This window comes from Rhipicephalus sanguineus, chromosome 7 (genome assembly GCF_013339695.2).
Source record: "Rhipicephalus sanguineus isolate Rsan-2018 chromosome 7, BIME_Rsan_1.4, whole genome shotgun sequence".
Classification (NCBI taxonomy): Eukaryota; Metazoa; Arthropoda; class Arachnida; order Ixodida; family Ixodidae; genus Rhipicephalus; species Rhipicephalus sanguineus.
The window spans coordinates 166,992,752-167,013,197 of NC_051182.1; the positions used below are offsets into that span (position 1 = coordinate 166,992,752).

The window sequence follows — 20,446 nt, forward strand, 5'->3', positions numbered from 1 at the left end:
CAATCTTTGCCAAGCGCCTGTTGACGAGAGTACACATGTCGCGCCTGAATGAGTTCGGTGAACTCATTCAACGGGCGAATGCCATTAGGTGTGAATGTCATTCGCTATGCCCGTGTAGCAGCAACAAAAATGGCATTAATGCCTAATGACATTCGCTGCGAATGACATTACATGTGCCGTGTGACAGGGGTATTACTATGCTATTGCACTCGTGGCACATATCAGTTGTTAGCTTTGTTTTTAATAGCCGAATAAGGTGTTGAATTACTTGCTCATTGATTCCTGCGCAGCCCCACAATTGGCTTCAAAATATGAGCAGGTAAAAATTTTAGCATTCTTACATAACTTGTGTCAAAATGTTGCATACTGTCTTTTCACTCTAAACTTACAAAGCTGTGCTTCAGTACTTTTTTTAGATGATAGAAAAAAAAAAAGGCTAGAGAAGGAACAGCACTGCATTTCCAAAAACCTTGTGGGTGTCATTATGACTGGGTGTCATGTTTTTGCGTAGCAGGTCAACTTTTCATTGTTTGTGATTGCGTTATATACCCAGCATATACTTCAAGTAGCTGTATAGGTGCTTTCCAATTACGCCAGGCATGATTAAGTTAAAATATTCTCATATTTGAAGTTTCTGTACAGGATTCTTACGTGGGGTCCATGCAACTGTAACCTTGAATAAAACTTTCTGAAGAGCCGAAAATTTAGTCTGTTCTGAAACTGTACTTTTCATGATACCGAAGGTGCGAGTAATGCGGTGAAACAATATTTTTGATGGACAGACTCGACCGTCACCTGAAAGGGAGTTATATATGTGTGTGGGTGTCCATAGGACCACACTTCGTAGCTCTGAAAATGAGGCTTCAGTTGAAGCATTCGCAGCTTTGCAGGCTGTCGAATGTATTGCCATGAATAACTTGCAATGGCATGGATACTCAAATCGACGGCATACCTGTCACAATTTGTTAACGGGATGAACTAGTCGTGGTAGCAGCATCAAAGCGTGATACCATATCACACAGGCATAGCGCTCCTATAGGAAGGTGCACTTAAAAAAGCAAGTTCTAGTACCACAGCATCGTTTACAATACTGTGCATCATCCGGAACATGGCTTACCCAGACTGGTGAAGATGTCTAGTAATAACTTGGCCTGTCATTGTTTTGGAGTGGCTGCCATTCGCGCTCCAGCGCGTCCTCATTCTTTGATGAATTTTCTTTTCATGCGTAGGCCGTTAGTAATCGACCTAGGTATACATATTCTTCTACCGACTCCTGTGGTTGGTTTGTGAACTCTTTCTCTTTCGCCAGGCTACTCAGCATTATCTTTGTCTTCAGCATATTCATTTTTAGTCCTACTTTTATGCTTTCTCGGTTTAGGTCCCCAATCATCTTTTGCAACTCGTCGCCATCGTTGCTGAAGAGCACCATGTCATCCGCAAATTGTAGGTAGCTGAGGTATCCTCTGTTAATTTTTATTTCCCGTTTCTGTCCAGTCCAGTTCTTTCAATACATCTAAGCATGCAGTGAGCAACATTAGGGAGATCGTATCTCCCAGTTGGACCCCTTCTTCTATCACACTTTTTTTTTTTTTTTTGTGGAAAAGCTGTGGAGTCTTTGCGGATGTCGACTAGGGTATTTACATAAGCTTCAGGTGCTCATTGGTGACTTGGTGCTTTCGAGACTGCTGGTATCTCTACTAAGTTGAAGGTCTTTTTGTAGTCTATGAATGCTAAATAAAGGGGTTGTTTTCAGCAGATTTTCCGATTCGCTGGTCGATTATGTGACTGCAATCCATCGTAGAGAATCCTTTCCTGAAACCAACTTGCTCTCCAGGTTGGCTGAAGTTAAATGACAGGCAATATGCGTTGTTCTCAAAGCGGATATACAACTGCATACTGCCAGTTCTAACATGTGGAGCTGAAACATGAAGGATTACAGAGAAACTGAAGGAGAGTTTAGGACCACGTAGTGTTTAGTGGAATGGAAAATGGTAGGCGTAACATTGAGAGATCAGAGGACGGCAGAATGGGTCAGGAAACAAATATGGAAATGGACCTGGGCTGGCCATGTCATGCGTAGGACAGACAACCGGTGGACAGTTAGAGCAACAGAATGGTTACCAAGGGACGGGAAACGCAGTCGAGGAAGGCAGCGAGCGAGATGGAGTGATAAAATTAAAGAAGTTCACAGGGATAAAATGGAACCAGCTCGCACAACATAAGGTAAACTGTAAATCGAGAGAGGCCTTCGTCCAGCACTGGACCTAAACAGGCTGTAAATGATGAATAAGGTGGGTTTCTGCAGCATGCACCGAGAAACAAAGTCGCAGTGTGTCCATATACAGTACGAGCTTGTTATGACAAAGTTGCTTATTGCACGGAAGTATACCTTTGTTACACTCAGTATTTGTTATAAGTGTACACGCTCGCATTGGCAGAAAATATTTCGCAATTTTATTTATTTAGTTATATCCAGCGTTGATTGTACCAACAACTGTGCCTTGCAGGTTCACACCATGTACTACTATCCTGATTCCATGCAGGCAGTAGACAAAAGACTTCGTGTGTATGCATTTGCATGCTCTGTTAACCAGATGCATGAAAGAGAACACACCAGGAGTTGAACTTTGGCCTGTGTTTGACTACTGTCTGCAGTCGTTGAAATGTAAAATGGTGGAGCATGTGGTTTTTGTGCACTCCAGCAAAATTGAAAAGCTGCATAGATCTACAGCCAACTGTGATGTGTCGCAAGCAGCGTAGGTTGGCACACTTGACTCGTGAGTGCGCTCACTGATTATAAAAGTGCGAGTATGAGTGCAAGTGAGTGATGAGGGGAGTATGTGTCATTGTGAACATGAGTGAGTGCCAGTGGATTAAATGGGTACGAATGCAAGTACCTGTCAGTGTGAATACAATGAAACCTCAATATAACAAATTTGCATATAACGAATTATCGGTTATAACGAAGTAAATGAAAAACAAGTCTTTCCACTGCTAGAGTGTAAGGAATATATGTTCATAACGAATTTTTGGATACAATGAATTTATTTCTATGTCAGATACGACTTGTTATAATTAGGTTTGACTGTATACATGAGTGTGAATATGGGTGTGAACATGAGAGTTTACTTGCAAGTGTATTTAGATCTAAGAATGAACATTTGTAAGTGGATGCAAGTGTGAATGTCAGCACCTGTGTCAAGCACTGTCCCCTGGCACATCAGAGTTGGCCATATGTCCTCACATCTGTGCTTTTTGCTGGACTGCGCAAAAGCCGTCTATCTACTGTTGGCATTTGAATCGCGGCATGTAATTAGTACATCCAGTGGATCAGGATCACAACTCTTCTACACATTCCTGTCTCATACATTTATCATGGATGACGTGCAATATGTGTTGCGATGTTATTTATTTACCAGTGTGTTGTGGCGGAAGCATACGAACAAGCTCTTGTGAAGTGAGGAAGGGTGCATTTGTTGTGTTTTATTTTTATTTCTCGTTCAAAGTGTGTTTTACCCTTCCCCGAGTGAGTTGTGTGGTATGCTGGTTGTTTGCAGTGTGAATGACACCATATCGACAAGGCACACTGCTGTTTTAGGCAACAGATGCAGATGTTTTAAGCAAATAAAAGCTTGTGAAAGTTCTTATTTTTGACTCGTTGCCTGCTTTTTAGCGCTGCTTGTTGAGCGTATAATTCATATTGATCTCTTCTTTTCATCCTGCAGTTCTCAACATATGTGCTACACTGTTTTAATACCTGAAGATCCTGACTTAATCACAAGAAGCCTAACATACAAGTTAAAGTATCAGATATTTGATGCATGGGGAGATAGTTCAGTTGTGGTTAGTTCAACAAACCAACTACTTATGTTATAACTTAAATACTGTTTGACTTCTTTTTTTTTTTTTTTGGTACAAACATACTACTCTCCGTGGCCAGAAATGAACGTGAACATGTCGTTTCAAGTGAGGAAACTAAGGTGAGCCAACATGAACATAAGAGAATCAGCTTCTCCAGTGCCAAACATTCCTGCCAATTCTGAGCATTTACAGATAAGTTTGTCTACCTCCTTTTCAGTCAGCATCTGTGTTGTCTCGCTCTCCTGGGTGCACCTTACTTTTATTCTGTGGTGAATCCCATCTAATTCGACTTACTGCCATTTTAGGTTTTAACTTTCCTTGATGTGGAACTGTGCTTGGGCAATACAGGGTCAAACAAATAATGTATGTAGAATGAAACAAGCTGTAAGAATGTGTGTATGGTGTAGCTCCAGTGGTTATGAAGCAGTTGTCTCGGCTGTTGCAAATATCAATTACGCCCGACGCCTTTGATCTTGGTTGGGCTGGTTGCCATGGCCACTGCTCTTCATCGTTTCACCTTCACCCTCCCATCGAGGAGGGTGGGGCACCTTGATGGCTGCGAAGCACATCCTTCCTTACACACCCACTTCACTGATGAAAAATACATGAGACGGAGATTGTGTTCTAGGTTTTACTAGCGTCCTGCTTCTCCTCAGATTCAACGACATCGCTGCACTCCATTGTCTCCTCTTGCTCTGTCTGATGAGAAATGTCTCCTGCAGCCTATAGACAAGAAGATTAACACAAATTATAAGTACCGCAACTCCTTACTAAGTGATAGCTAAACGTGAAAGGAACGATTCCTTCATGTCTAAAGAGGCAGATTTGTTTTAAGACCAGTAATAGAAAATTTGTTAAAAATTCAGCAGTCTTTCCTTGCACTTTTTCACAAGCCCATCAAGATAAATGTTATTGAAAGAAAGTCAATTCTAAATTGGAAGCAGATGGGATTTGTAGGTTGCGACAGGGGATGGAATGTGCTCTTCTTCTAAGAAGCAATTTTTTTAAGCTAGAGAAGTCGCAGTTGCGTAGAAAATATGTTTTGTCCAGTCAACATCAATCTATTGGGAATCTGCAAGATTCTTACGGTTAGCTACCTCTGAAAGATTAGTATACTTTAACAAACTTGCGCTTCCAGTGCTCCGTTTCAGACACAAGCGAGAGTAGTGCTCTTGCAGAAACATGTTGCTCAGCTTCTTCTGTGTTCAATAGGTACTCTGCGGCAGCTTTCACAAAATAAATATCTCGGGTTTGGTGACATAAAAGTATCACACTTGCTGCAACATCGAGTTATATGGCACGTGCCTTTGTCTTTCTTTCATAAGTGAGGCATATGAAAGAAAGTGGGTCGTGAATGCAAACAGTGACAGAGTCACCCGAGCAATTGCAGTGGTGGTCGAGTAGTTAGAGTCCGCCTCCAATGCGGGAAGTGCTGGGTTCGATTCCCAGTGCCACTAGGTACCCACCGCTTTTTCTAATCGAGAGGCGTTCCCTTACGGGTTGCAAAAATAAGTCTTGCCTTTCCTCAAAAACCACTACTACTCACTCCAGCTTTCAGCAACCCTAGCTATGTGTACGTTTCGTAAGTTGGAGAGGCTTACCACTGCTGAGAGTTTGGCTGAGGACGGTTCGTCGGATGTGTCGTTGGATGGCGCCTCCTTCAGCTTGCGCTTTCCCTGCAACCTCCGGCTCTTCTCGACTTCTCTGTCTGCCCACAGGCTGCAGGGGGCAATGCTTCCATGTTAGCGCTACACTCTGACCATGCACCACCACAAGAACCACTCCCCTTTCAATATGAAGCAACATGAATTCTATGACGCATAGTAATGCCCTGGCGACAGCTGGTACAAGCAATGTGAAAGCTACAAAATTTGGACACAAATATGCATACACATTGATAGCAAACAGCTCTAGACCTGTGGTCAGACGCCACAAGCAGCCTTCCTCACCTGGTCTTGGCCCTGGCCTTTGGGCCCCAGCAGGGTTCAGGATTCACCTGGTACCTTAGTAGCTGCTGCTCTCGTGACGAAGGATTGGCATCGGGATGGATGGAGAAGTTCACTGGCGAACTGTAATACAGAACCCGTCACCCCTGCCCTGTCAGTCTGAATGCTTATCCTAATCCTAATCCTCAACATGGTACAGTTGAATTCAATTAATTCAATGTCAATTGAACCAACGAAAGCAATTGAATTCCCTGGCAGCTTCAATTAAGGGAATGACAGAAAAAATGCAGAAAACAATGCAACGTTACTCTAATTCGGAATACTGTTGAAGCTCTCTACAACGTATGCCTTTGTGATGACATTACCTGTACAACAAAAAATTATGCATGTCCCATCCGAATATTATTCTTTCATATATATAGCGAATGCTTCTACAGCATAACTAATTTATTTTTTTTAAATACAATGAAAGAATTTATGCATTCTTGAATGCTAGCATGTAGCTTCACAGTGAACACAGTGCTGCCATCACTAAGCTCCAGTAAAAGTGCTGCTCGACACCAAAGTGCATGAGGTGTTCACTGAATGTGCCCTTGAAATTATTGTGTAACAAAAAAAAAAAGTTTCCTATTTAAGCACTGGAGAAAAAAAAAAAACTGCAGTGTACCTGCATGGAATGAAAAGTTGCCTACATTTAATATTTGTCACTTAAGTTTTAGCTCGTATATGAATACTAGGCTTATGCAAATAGTAAATTTGAGGCTCGAAGCGAATAGTGATTTGGTCAAATAATTTCGAATCGAATTCAAACAGTATATATCACATGTTATAAAGAAAAATGAGCATATCTGTCATGAACCAACTAACCTGCACAATATATTTTAAAATTGAAACAAGGCACGAGCAAATGTCATTCTTTTTGGTTCAAAGGGAAGTGGAAGCATCTTTGAACAGCAGCAGGATTTGACTTTCGGCAGAATGCGAGTGATAACCTGTAAAATATGATACATTTTAAAGTTTACTATACTTAAAGTATATAAGCCGGTATAACGAGCTTTTAAACTTAACAAATGATGAATCCATGTGAGGGTAATATGTTCATATAACCTTGAAGTGGAGCTTTGTGGCAGTGCGGATTTCTCCTGGATAGGTGTATTCACGATATAGCACCCCTCCACTGCAGTGAAGCCACCTTTACAGAAGGTTTCATGTGGTTTATATGTCTATTCATTCATTTCGAATACTTTGAAATTTTGGATAACTTAAATTTGTGTCGAAGCGAATTCGAATGCTGTAATATTCGTTTGAATATTCAATGTGCTCGAATATTCGCACAAGCCTAATGAATACATATGCACCAGGCAGGATGTTTGAATAACTGGCACTCACAAATCAATTTAGCCGGAGTCAAATTGACGAATACACTGCATTTTCTACTGTAATTTTATTCTAATGTCTAACCGAATGTATTTTACGCAGGTGACAAGCTAAGCTAACCCACAACTCAAAGTAGATTGTACAACTTCCTTGTAGCCTTGCAATCGCCACAACGCAAAGGTGCCAGCAACGTACACGTCCTTGAGCTGATTCGCCTCAGCCTTTAGTTCAATAGTAGAACACGAGCCTTTTTTTGACAGCAGTCAGAAAAGGTGTTAGCAACAAATAAACAAATGACATACCTGGGCTCTGTCCTCATGATGTATTCTCCAGGTGACCCTGGCTCAAGTGGCCTTTTAGATGGGTTCTGGAGTTTCTGCACCATTCAGAAAAAAAATCTCTATTGCCTACACTTTACTTCTCTGAGAAAAACCAAATATGAACTGTTTAATTCAAGTGCTCATTCTTAAGTGCCTCAGGTTGCCACTGGTGGGGTTCTGGTGAGCTTGCTCTAAGCTAAGCTACTGAATGTGCTCCATGAAGCAGCTGAACATGCTCAAAGAAGCAGCTGAATGTTTGGAGTACATTCAGCTACTTCTTTCAGAGTACCATGCTCCAGAGCTGAGCACCTGGATGTGCTCTCACCTTCGACTTTGGAATGCGACTGAGATCTGACATAATTCTGATCATGTAGTTCCTGCAGCTTCCACTGTTGCCGTGACAACTGAATCAGCAGTAGCAGGCTCCAGTGTCTGCGTGCCTCGCTTGTTTGTTGCAAAAGGAGTGTTGATATGATTCTTTTCCTGACCTCCGATTGCAAGCAGCTCAACATGATGGTTCAACATGCTTTTTGATGTGAGCAGGCTCCGCATTGTTGCAATCCAAGTCAGAGTGCACCAGAAACCAGCTGAACATACCAATAACTTTGAGCAAATTCTAGAGCGTAGGCTCACAAAAGAACAATGCGGGGATGAGCAGATGATGGGTGAATATGGGATACATAGCTTCCGAGGTAGATGTTACACATCTCTCCAAAATGCCCCAGAATGCTCTGGTGCAATTCTGGTGTGCTCGCTCCAAGCTAAGCTATTGAATGTGCTCCTTAGTGGCGTCCTTTTAAACATTTTGGAGAAATGTGTAAAAATTACACAAAACATGCTTTTCAGAAGCAAAACCTTCAAAGCCAAAGTGAGATGGATCGAGAAGTATACAAAAAATGCCGAGTCTGCATGGAACACGCAGTGCAGGCACAGCATAAGCTGGAGGAGCTGCCTTCTAAGGGATCGTTGTGAGCTCTCTTAGCATGCTGACTGCCATTACAGTTGTTGAGTACCCAATAGGCCATAATTCAACATTTTGCAAAGTAGTGAAGCAGCCACTAGACGTCTCTAAGGCAATACATGCACCTACATGACTGCACACTTTATCGATGCTGTGGCTGATAATAGGGATCACGAATATGAAAGCACAGGTTCTGCCCGAGCACACTGCCTGTATTAGAAGTGCATACCCAAGTTCGAATGATGTCCCAGACGAAATCCATGGGCGCATCGGTCTTGATAGAGTTCTTGCACGCGTGTGACAAGGACACGCGGTGGCCGGCGTTGAGCAATGCTGACCTGCGTGAGCACCAGAAAGGAAAAGGTCACAGCAATGCAAAACTCATGCTCCTTCACAACAAACCTGAAGTTAAGCATGCTCGGTGTTGAGACACGCACGGTGGATGCCAATCTGTCCAGCAGAAAGTACAGGGGTACCTCGAGTTCCTGCGCATGGTCAAAAGGATACCTGTGACCCACTGTGAGAGAACATTCCCTGTACCGTTGCAATTTAATTTTCAAACTACCAAGGTACAACCTCCAGCATTTTTAACTAGTATATTGAACAAGCATCAACCGTACGCAGTATCAGCGCCTTACACCTTCGATAATCTGCAAGACCGGCAGTAGTACACACAGGCGCCCAAAGCAGTGCAAGCGCAATCGTCACCTGCCACGCTGTTCCTTTCAGGACTATGCACGCCCTGTCACAATGCCTGTGGTAGTCTCCTAAAATAAAATTAAAAAAAAAAACCAAGAAGGAAAACAAAAGTTGTGTTTTCACAACAAACAAACTAAAAACTGCAATCAACGATGCACATTCTTTTTATCTTTCCTGTTGTGTCTGCGAAAGGACAATTCGTGATGTTTATATCTGTGCATTGAGGGCACCTTTTACAAAGGAAGTGTTTTGTTCTGAAAGGAACAGCATGGCAGACGATGCTTGCACTAGTGCTGCTTTGAGTGCCTGCGCTTACTGCTGCCGGTCTCGCAGATTATCACAGTTTGTAAGGCGCTGGTACTGCGTGCAGGCGATGCTTGCACGATACGGACAAAAGTGCTGGAGGCTGTACCTTTTGGGTGGCATTCACACCAGCAAGTAACAAAGATCCCAAAACACGAAAGAAGGGGAATATTTGTAAGGGCTTGTTTTTCTTTGTTAGACACAACATTAATGAGAACTAACAGACAATCAAGCCAGGGAAAGTATAGGGGATGTTATTTGAAGTAATTGTGATACAAATGGGAAGAAATTAAAATGGACGAAAAGATAACGTGCCGCTGGCAGGTACCGAACCTGCAACCTTCTGATAACGTGCCCGATGCTCTACCACTTGAGCTACGGTGGTGGTCATCCTGCCATCAACTTTATCGGGTATATCTGTGCATTTAAACGTGGGAGTGTTAATCATGCCACTCATAACCATGATGGCGTCATGGTTACGAGCATGGGACGTGGTATTCGAACGTTGCAGATTTTGTCCCTGCCGGCGGCAAGTTATCTTTCCGTCCACTTTAATTTCTCCTCATTTATATCGCAATTACTACAGATAACATCCCCTACACATTCCTTGGCTTGATTGTCTGTTAGTTCTCATTAAGATCGCAAAGCGACAGTCGCGTCGAAAAGCTACCAATTTTGTGGAGTCGCTCACTCATGGATTCTTCAGCTCCAAGAGTTGTGAACCTGCTGAACCAATCGGCAACACAGGAGCAGGAAAGTGGTATATGCAGAAAGTTATTTAATGTTGCGAAACAGTGGTGTAAGCGTATATGAATGGCACCAGTCATGAGGCATTTCTGGCGACAGGCATGTTGCAGTCGGTGATGAAAATGTCAGATGTTGTGAAAGCTCTTCAACCACTGGTGTGAATGCCACCTTAGAAGACTATGAAGACCTTCTGTTTTTTAAAAAGTAAGAAAATATTTTTTGTTCCGAAGAGGCAAGACCTTGACGACCCCAGTCAACTAAACTGTTGCTTTCAATGAAAGCTTATTCCTCCTCCTTTGTATAGGGCACAACAAGTACCTGGCTAGGCTCTGTGTTTATTTACTTTTCAACACAGACAAAAAAGAAAAAAGCCAAGCTCGCTTTTCTGAAATTTGTTTAATTAAAATTGTAAGCTGAGCGAGTTGGTTGGTGTTCATGATAAATTTTGTGCAGTGCTCACGAGTATAGGACGATAGACGGAAGAAGCACACGAGACAGACGCTGTCTCGTGTGCTTCTTCCGTCTATCGTCCTATACTCGTGAGCGCTGCACGAAATTTATCATGAATTATCTTAACTGACATTTGCGTGGCTTCTTCGATTTCACATATTGTTTTTGTTTATGTTGTTTTCTTGCCTCAGACACAAGCCTCAGACAAAGGCTATCGAAACCTACGAGGCCACTGACAGCCGAGTGCAGAAGTGACCGCACGTGCTTTTTTATGACATTCCTGCTGTGGGCCTATACTGTACCACAGAATACAAAATACTATTCCGTGTTGGCCTTCACAAATTGGCCATTTCAAAAAACAGTAGGGACCCCTACATGGGCAGTGCTGGTGGTGCAAAGTGCTTCCATTTGATTCCGGAATACGTAGTATTCCGTATTCTGTGGTACGGATAGGCCCGCTGGCGCGTAAAGCCTCCGCTCAAAGTTAGGCTGACTGTTTTGCAATCGCAGGAAACACTTTCTCTTTTCAAAGGATGTGTTCCATTAGCCTTTATGTCAAAGAGCACACGCTCACCTCGTCAAGCATGTGAAGGATGCCCAGCATCCTCTTGGATGTACCATAAAGCTCGGGACTTTCAGTCACACGGCGGATCAGCCGCTGGATAAAGTGAACGTCATGCATTGGGTTGATCCAAACAGGTCCGCCAATCTAAACGAATGGAAGAAGAGAAAACGTCCGGGTGCGATTCTTCGAGAGGTATAAATCTACCTAAAGGGCACCTATAAAAATAAGGTAACCACTGACAGGATGTACAGAATGAAACAAGTATGTATTCAAGAGAATGCAGAGTTTGAATACGCAAAGCTGTTTGGAGACATTGTTTCTGAAATCTCTATTCGTCAACAGCCAGCAATTAGATCACACATGGTTTGTAAGGTCTTTCTAAAAGCGCAATCAATCGTTATTTTAACAAAGTTGCATGCTAACACACAGTCAGATTATGTAAATAAGTCTCCCTTGTACATGTTTCACAACACACACCACCACGTATCTGATATTTGTTAAAGGGACACTAAACGCAAATAACAATTTATGTCAGAATGAAAGCTCAATGTATGACAGCGTCTAAAACGGCAATATTATCAACAGCAGTGCCCTACTTACTGAGAAATTAAGCTAAATGTATCACACGAAGAGCGCCATGAGCGGCACATTTTCAAAATGATCCTGATGACGTATGAGAGTCTGCCTACAATTAATCACTATACTCGACGACAACTTTTCTTGACAGCACTGTGGAAGCTGCAGAACCGAAAAGCATGCCTGCTACCGCGCCAAAAAATAGTACTTAGGTTTACTGATAATTTTCTCATTTGCACTGCTGAAATAAATACTGCTTTATTTATTATGAGACTTAAACAGCAGCGGGAAGTCGTAGGTAAGATACAGTTATTGTTCACTTTGCAAGAATGCGTTCCTTTTCTTTTCATTTCTAAGACAGCACCACCTTTTCAGCACGCCCGTTTTCCAAAGCAAACATGGCGTCCATGACGTAGTGCGTCAGTGTGCGGCCGCAAACACGCTGTTTATGTTCTCCAAGAAAAATATACGCGTAATATGACACAAAAATGTACACTGAACAATCGAGATGTATCTCTCATTGACATTTTTCGTGTATATAATTTTCTAAACGCGGTAACGATGCGAGCGAGCAAAACCGAAATCAGCCGCGAGCTGCCGTACTACTTGCGGAGCAACACGAATGTGCGGAAGCCCCGCCTCCGTAGCCTTCACTCCACTGTCAAGAGAAGCTGTCGCCGAGTATAGTAATCAATCAAACTAGCAGCAATAAAAAAGAACCTTCCGTGCATCAAGAGACGTAATAAAATGCTGTTTGTTCGTTTCTGTTTGATTCATGGAAAAAAGAACCTCTTTGGCGTTGCCATGGGAAACGGCGCGCGTGGTTCAAAGGTTCCATTTTCGCCGAACTGCGCTTCGTCCGGCGCCCTGCTTCGCTCACGCGGTCGCGTCTCAGTGGTAGCTTCGGTATCACGTACTGCCGCGTGTGTTTTGCATGCTCGTGAAAGTCACTCTGACAGAAAGTTCGACAAAATGCCGCATGCATGTGATGTTGCCGGATGCCCGAATGGTGCACGCCGCCAGTGCACGCCGCCGCGCAGTAAAGGCGGGCAACGTTGGGCACGGCAGCAGTGACGTGTGAAAGACTGATTTCAGGCGGGTGATTTGAAGTGCGCTAACGCGATGCGGACCACTAAAACGTGATTTTATTTCAAAATAAGCACTTCCTTGGCATAAAAGTAGCACTACGAGGTTTCTGGACCGCTATTTCAACAATCAACGTCGACTTAATATTTGCCTTTAGTGTCCCTTTAAAAACGTATATTTGTTACACTTTAATATTGGCAAGGAAACTTTTAGATACACTTTATTACATCTGTGTTTGTTCTAGTGTATATTTAAATTGCACAACAGGGGTCGACAAGGTTACAATATCTCCAGAAAAACAGAGCAGACTCACGTGGTGCTTGTGGCCACAGTGCGAGCACGTAAGACCCACAGGGGGACCAAGAGCTGGACTGAACTTGAAGCTGTCAAGCGAGAGATGAGAATAACAACTAAAAATGCTGAGCCCTAATCATATCCAGTATGTGTCACATACTGATGTCGGTGAAAAGAAATTTTGCTTTAGGTACGCATAATATCCAATAATTCATTATATTCATGCTTGTTGCAGTGAGGTCCCCCCCCCCTCCCCCCAATGCATGAACACAAAGATACCGGAGTGCCCTTCAAATATGTGACCACATTAAAAGACTGCATACATTCGAACCAAGACATATAGAATTATTTGCTGTATTGATGAGTTGTAACTGGTAACATCCTGTTTACTGAAGCACTGTACTACATATATATCAAACTTTCCTTAAAACATTCCACATTTTAAATATCGAATGCTGCACTGCAATATGCCCCTACCAGTGCACTTCTTCAAACTGGCCCACACACACTTAAACCCAATTTCAGTGACTGGGGCTAAATTAGGGTTATTCCCTTCACGCTTGGGAGATTCTTGTGCAATCTGGCAATAGTGGAGCACTTGAACAAACATTCTCTGCAAAGACTGTACAGTCCTGCATCAAAGAATGAGCAGCACATTTCGCCAGTGATGAACTTCGTGGAAGGTAAAGACTCATCATGACTAATAACATTTTATGGCTCGATAACCCATTTTTACAAAACATACACGAGCCATAGAGGCCATATAATAATAACGTCGCTCATTGTAAAAATGGAAGTGATGAAAAGCACAATGAACATTTAGTATTACATAATTATTCGGGCAAGCAAGAAAAATGTAAGTACAAACATGGAAATTTCAGGTGTCTGGTAGAGAAATTCCGACTTTCTGTATTGGCAGCCGTGCTACATCTATAATATTCCTTTCAGGTGCCATGTGCACATTTCTGCATGCAATTTGTTTTTACCAGCTGTTTACTGGCAAAAAATGGTAAGAGACAGTAAGCTTTGAATAAATTCTACTCCTTCCAGATTCAATTTGTATTCATGTAACTTGCAGTGTTGATCTTTTGTGGATGATCACTTTTACAGAGTCAGTACCACATTCAATGAGATGCTTCGATGTGCTATTGAATACAGCAATGGCGGAAAAATTATGTTTTGTTGCCCGTAACGTCTGTGGTCAATAATTAATTTGTGCATATACTTATAAGTCAGTCCAATCATTTTCATGCGTAACTGCAACATGATCATCAGCATTATGAACAGTTACTTCATCACTTTGTACATAATTACAATGAATCATCAGAATACACTCAAACCTCATTATAACAAAGTCACATCTGCCACGAAAATAACTTCGTTATATCCGAAAATTCGTTATAAGCATTTATTTTAACACTGTATCTATGACAAGACCATTCTTCATTTGCTTCGTTATAACCGATAATTCATTATATCCGTGTTTGTTATATCGAGGTTTGAGTGTATGTAAAAAGCAGCACCCCGCCACCTTAACTTTCTTGCAACGAAGTATCAGCACGTTCTAATACACTATAGGAAATCATGCATATATTCACAGCCCATCATAATTCACAACTGAAGGAGATATGCTCTGCACAACAAACCCTTGTACAGATCTTACCTGCTTCCTTTCTCTGTACAGCGCCCCAATGGCTGGAGTGAAAACGTCTCACAGCCACTGCATTGGTACACCATGCCGAGCTTGCTATAAGGGAATGGCACATTGTCAATTCACCTGCTGCATCACTTTTTAAAGAGGCCCTGCAGCACTTTTCCAAGTAATCACCAAACGACCTCACTATTGGAGTTTATTGCCTTGTGAATTGATTGCCACAAAAATTTTCCAAATCCGTCCAAGCATGAGCAAAGTTACATGGGATTTGTTGCACATTTTAAGTGCTTATTCCCTCCTTTCATCCTGACGAGTGTGCTGAAAGCAACACAGAGGGGATGACAAAGGGGTAAGGATTTACATCAGTACGTCATGATCTTGAACACTTTCTTTTCTTTTTTTTTTCTTTGGATGCGATGGCTCACTTTTCGTGCGATCACAAGCATGCTAGTGTCACTACTGTGTCATCCCTGTACCATCTGTGTAATTCTAGCACACTATAGAGCACAACACTGGCACGTGGCAGCACCCCATGGGGGCCACAATAACTATGCAGTCATGGCTGTCGATAACGTAATTTGCAGATCGAAGAGCGAGTGATTTCACGGTGCCTTTGAAATGTACTCGTAGATAGATTCCCTGCCACATGCAGTTTTATAACACTTGGCTCACGCATTCACAGAAGCCTTGATAGCTGATTGACAGCATTTTTTGACGACATTCAAAGTGTTGCAGGGACCTTTTAAAGGACTTCTGGTGGGAGGAGTCATACCTCGTAGAGCGCTTGACAATGGCAGGTCCGGTGTAAACCCGCACGAACACCCTTACGTAGAAGTCGACGCTGATGGCCAAAAGCGGCACGGTGTAGCGGCCGTAGCGGTTGGCGTGGGACTCAATGCTTTGCAAAATGATACGCAGCGCCTGCGTAATGCAACACGGTGAGATCGGTTTATTGGGTTGTTCCGAGTAACCGTCTCTGACAGACAGCTGACTGACGTGACACATCGGACGTACCATTTCGTGGCAGCACTTGGTCTTGAGTGACACTGCGCCATACTTTGCACGACAGGTATCGCTGCTGTTCCCGCAGAGGATGGCCATGTCTGTGCACGTCACCAAAAGCAGCCCTGAAGACAGGCACAAGTCCTCATTATGTGCACTGCTTCCTCACAAAACACCCTTCCTGTAGTCTGCTAGCTACTACATGAATGAATGAATGAATGAATCACAAACAAACAAATAAACTGACTGACTAACAACAATAAATGAATAAGCATGGTACTAGTGAATAAAATAAAACACATGAACAATGGGGACTTATGCATAGTACAGAAAGCATTAATAAGGAAAGTGCATGCATGCAAATTTCATTGGGGATCTTGGTGTTATTTCAAGCATTTTTAAAAAATGCTTCCTTGATGTGTCAGTAAAACAAATAAACTGACAAACACAGCCTTGCTCAGTGAACACGCCCAACCAAATGGTTAAAAATGTACACGTACCTCTGTCTTGTACAGCCTGCACTGCTGCATCCAGGAATGGAGCCGGGCTCCCGTATGGATCAAGGTCAATCACGTCAAATCGATCCGTTTTGTGCATGTGCATTAGCAGCCTGTCACGTAAGAATGGAATCAATGTTATTCCACAAATTCTGTTAGACGCTAAAGTCAAGCCTGCTGGCAAGCGAGAGTTCAGCGGGCTTAGTAACAAGACGTCAACAGTTCTGTTTGCATGAGAGTTGGATTACACTGCACAAGGGAACGTGTATTCTTAAAGGGGCACTAAAGTAAAAACACTAACTATGCCACATAGCTACGAACATCCAGAGCATGCAGCTCGACTGCCTACAATGAACTCTCAGTGCTCTGTCTGCTACCTCAAGTGCTAGGCTGCCTTCTTTCTCTGGCTGCAGCTGTCAAGTAAACAACAATAACAATGAGAAGCCAAGGCACAGCAATGCAGACATCATGCGTCCTCTGGCTGCCTGTGATACTGCACTTAACTGATTCACTTCATACTGTGGCGAACATGTCTGATAAGCACCATATTAATCAAGCTGTCAGAATGCCGTAACCTCAAATGTAAATCTGCACTCACGCTGCTTCGTCACGGTTTGGCACAACAATGTGGCCAACCTTGTTGTGTTCAATGTTGGCCTTCATGCTTTCCACAGCCTGCGTGGAGTAGTCGTTGGCCAGTATCTTGCCAACACTGCTGATCTCCAGTGCGTAGCGTATGGAGCGCAGCCCAGATGCCGCCAGGGCCTCGAGGATACTGACCTGCAAAAGCCAAGCCACGATCCTTTGTTGTATTCATCATTTGCTTTGTAACGATTCTCTGTCTGTTTTTTTTTCCCCAACATAAGAAAGCTGGGAACTTCCGGGTACAGTGTGGGCACCATCTGTTTTATGCCAATGGTAACGCATGACACCTACTTATCATGTGCGTCACAGTGTGACAATCTCACAAAAAGAAATTTGCATATTTATTTATTTAAAATACTATCGATGCCTTACAGTTCAAGATAACAGTGGGTCACACATCATGTTTCTGTAATCCCTGGTTGGGACTACAGGAAAGGAACAAAGAAGGAATCCCTTTCCTACAACACTCACATGAACAAAGAGCTTTCCCAACAGAGAGGAACCTCAAAATAATCAATGACGTAGGTATAACAAGGCAGAATAATGACACTGTTATGTGAAACTGCTGGTATCACTGATCATGGTTACATTGTTAAAGTGTTAAAACTTTCTCCTGCTACCTTAGCAGTCTCTGCCATTGTACTACAAAGTATTATGTTTTAAAACTCGTTGCTGGGCTAGTTGATGTATAGTTAAATTTAGGAAAGCGGCGAAACATGGGACAAAGACGCAGACGAGGGAACAAGTGCAAGCGCACAATAACAGTGATGTTTTGTCATTTCACAGGAACAAGTGCCTTTGTCCCATGTTGCACCGCTTTCCTATATCATGTTTTGTATCTCTTGCTTCATTTTTTATTTTTTATATGCCAATTCAACTGACTTCACGAGTGTTGTTTTCAATGTTGCATGATTGTACCCTCCACCCTCCACCCCTATGTGTAGCGTAATACGGCACCAAGGGCAAATAAATAAATAAATAAATAAATAAATAAATAAATAAATAAATAAATAAATAAATAAATAAATAAATAAATATTGAGAAGTCGCATTTGATGCATCCAGGTCTCTGCAATTAACAAATTTGTGCAGCAATTTAACAGCACTTTTTTTTTGTCATTTGTGTTAAAAGGAGCTGCACAGTGTTCAGAATTTGTTGACATGCTGCGCTGATATGTCACAAGCAGTGCTCTATCACAACCAGTGCGATGCCCAGCTGTAACACAAAAAAAAAGCTAGGCTGTCTGGGTGGCACAGCCAAGTTTCCTCTTATTGATTAATTAATATTGTTACAACATTCTCATCAAAACTAGACTACTTTATACATGACAACAGACATAAATTGACTTCCCACACATAGTAAAACAGAAATTCTGAAGACTGAGACAAGAAACATAAGAAAAAAGACCAACTTGCTTTATATGCCTGAGGGTCTACATTCTGAGCAGTCTTCTCATTGGCCAACTCCTCCCTTCTAGTGGCAATGAATTCTTGGATGACTGCAACGCTGGCCATGGGAGAAAAACATTCAGCAGTCAGAATTCACAGGAAACGGCAGCTGCGGCTGAAGAATCTAGAAGGCGGCACATACAAAATGTCAGCAAACCAGGCTGCAAGTGATCTCAGTTCTGGACTGTGCGTCTGCCATTGTCAAGCACACTCGTTGCACTGCCAGTGCTTAATTGAAAACGTATTGTGCAGACTTCTTACGTTTGCTTGAGGTTGCATTCCCATGTTGTGGCACAGCAGAATTTGTTAGGGCTGTTCCTCGCATACTCTGACAAACTTACGACACCGACGCAGTACAGAGAGAAAATAATAATTGAACCATATCCTAGTTGCCATGGACACAACAGTTAAAGGACACTAAATTAAGTGAAACAATGAATCAGTTTAGACTGATAGATTATACTCTTAAAACTCTATTGTCATTAACTTCATCATCATGGGCTCATCGAGAAAATCAAGGTCAAAGTCTCATTTCGACCATGGGCTCACTGCAAAGAAGAGAGAAGATGAGCGTCCTTATTTGAGAATGTGGCTAAGGAGAGGCACCCTTAGTCCAGGTTGCCTTGTGTTTGGATAACGTCTTGAGCCCTTGCTGCCAGCTTTAACTGATTCTCGAGGTTAGCTGGCCAAGGCTCTCACAAAGCTCATTGGTATTCCAAGGGTTCAGGGGTTTTCACACTCTCGTCAAAGGGACCTGCGTTCTCCGCAGAAGTGGCATTGCAAAAATGAATTGTGTACGGGCTATGAGGTTATTTCTGGTTGGGTGTGATAATAAGTTGACCTGTAGAGCATAGAGAAATCTCTTCTGCTCTCCGAGTAGTGACTTGAGTGTGGGAGGGTATGTTCTGTGGGTGAGCTTAAAATGTCGTGTGTAGTTCGGTACAATACTGAAAGGAAGTGCCACCAGAATATCAATGCTCTGTTTGCCTTCTCTAAAGAGGTAGACATCCTTCCCTCCACCCGATACCCTATCCCCACTTAGGCCACAGGCCATCACAATAAAGATTTCAATGAATTAATGAATCTCGCAAGGTGGTATTGAACTGAGGTCCCTGTGAAATGCTACCCCCGTGAGAATTTGAGCAGAAATATCTGCATGAATCCTTTAGCCAGAAGATCGTGTACAGCTGGAGTTCATACAACACTCATTATAATCCATGCTGTTCACGAGAGCGCGAAGGCTTTTCTACTCCGCAAATACATGTGGAGTGATTTACGGCATCTTCAAAGCAGTCTGCTCACACGTCAAGCATAACACATCGCTTCCCACGACATCAACTTTTCGCGCGTCTCTACGCACAGCGCGATAACATTCACGTGGAGCTCTTTCGATCGCGATCGGGATGTCCGACCGAGCAATTTCTTAAGGGCTGGCCAGGGGCGCAGCAAATCTCACCTCATGTCCCTGTTGAATTCTTGAACAGGATTGTAGAACACATCGTGCGAGCTGGGGAAAAACACCTCGGCTTTGCCTTCGGTTACCGAGGTCTGCGGCGTCTTGTCGATTCTGGCGACGAGGTCCAAGGGAAATTGATTGGCATTTGTCTCAACTGTGCCACCATTTCCAGTGGCCTCCGCACGCGACATCGCTTCGACTCGAGGGCTACAGCCCGTGAAACTGCTAAGACATTTAATAAACCACCGGCCAGCGAAGCTGTTGAGCAAAAGCACGTTTTTCACTTGCGTTTTAGCTATCATCATCTGCTAAACAAAACTTTAAACATGGCGGCCATGACGTAATTTACTACGGTTCTTTGATCTGAAAATATCGCTTTCTTGCATACGCAGACAAAAAAAAAATCCTATTCGCTATCTGGTTGAAGTGTGAGCAATAAGTAATTGTTTATACTGTGTTTGTTTTATGACCACATGACTAATACCAACGTCACAAAGTCAGACATTCGATCGCGATCGAAATCCTCAAATGTGATTGGCTCCCATGAGCAGCTTGCACA

General features: G+C 42.8%; 2 protein-coding genes across 4 annotated transcripts in view; one reads left to right on the plus strand and one right to left on the minus strand.

The window, feature by feature from the left end:
• LOC119400509 (N-alpha-acetyltransferase 60) overlaps positions 1–3,647 on the plus strand; it is a 217,220-nt gene extending 213,573 nt beyond the window's left edge. For all 3 annotated transcript variants that reach the window (XM_049418098.1, XM_049418099.1, XM_037667569.2), the window contains one exon: positions 188–3,647. The gene's annotated coding sequence lies outside the window, so the exon portion shown is untranslated. The remainder of the gene's footprint in view (positions 1–187) is intronic.
• Positions 3,648–4,439: 792 nt separating this feature from the next.
• LOC119400503 (tRNA (guanine(26)-N(2))-dimethyltransferase) lies at positions 4,440–20,188 on the minus strand. Its single transcript, XM_037667564.2, has 15 exons — positions 19,888–20,188; positions 18,399–18,489; positions 16,937–17,118; positions 16,342–16,451; positions 15,854–15,966; positions 15,612–15,760; positions 14,849–14,932; positions 13,205–13,274; positions 11,239–11,373; positions 8,868–8,950; positions 8,695–8,803; positions 7,487–7,560; positions 5,811–5,930; positions 5,463–5,580; positions 4,440–4,584 (listed from the first exon to the last, which is right to left on the minus strand). Exons 1-15 carry the CDS (start codon positions 20,076–20,078, stop codon positions 4,486–4,488), a joined length of 1,728 nt encoding a protein of 575 aa, XP_037523492.2. The 5' UTR covers positions 20,079–20,188; the 3' UTR covers positions 4,440–4,485.
• Positions 20,189–20,446: the final 258 nt, after the last annotated feature.

Bases quoted from the DNA above. Each gene is read 5' to 3' on its own strand.
- LOC119400503 (XM_037667564.2), bottom strand. From the start codon at position 20,078: ATGTCGCGTGCGGAGGCCACTGGAAATGGTGGCACAGTTGAGACAAAT. The intron at 5,931-7,486 runs GTATGTCATTTG...TCTGTATTACAG, and splicing joins ATCATGAGGACAGAGCCCAG to TTCGCCAGTGAACTTCTCCA. The intron at 5,581-5,810 runs GTGAGGAAGGCT...TGCCCCCTGCAG, and splicing joins AAGGCCAGGGCCAAGACCAG to CCTGTGGGCAGACAGAGAAG.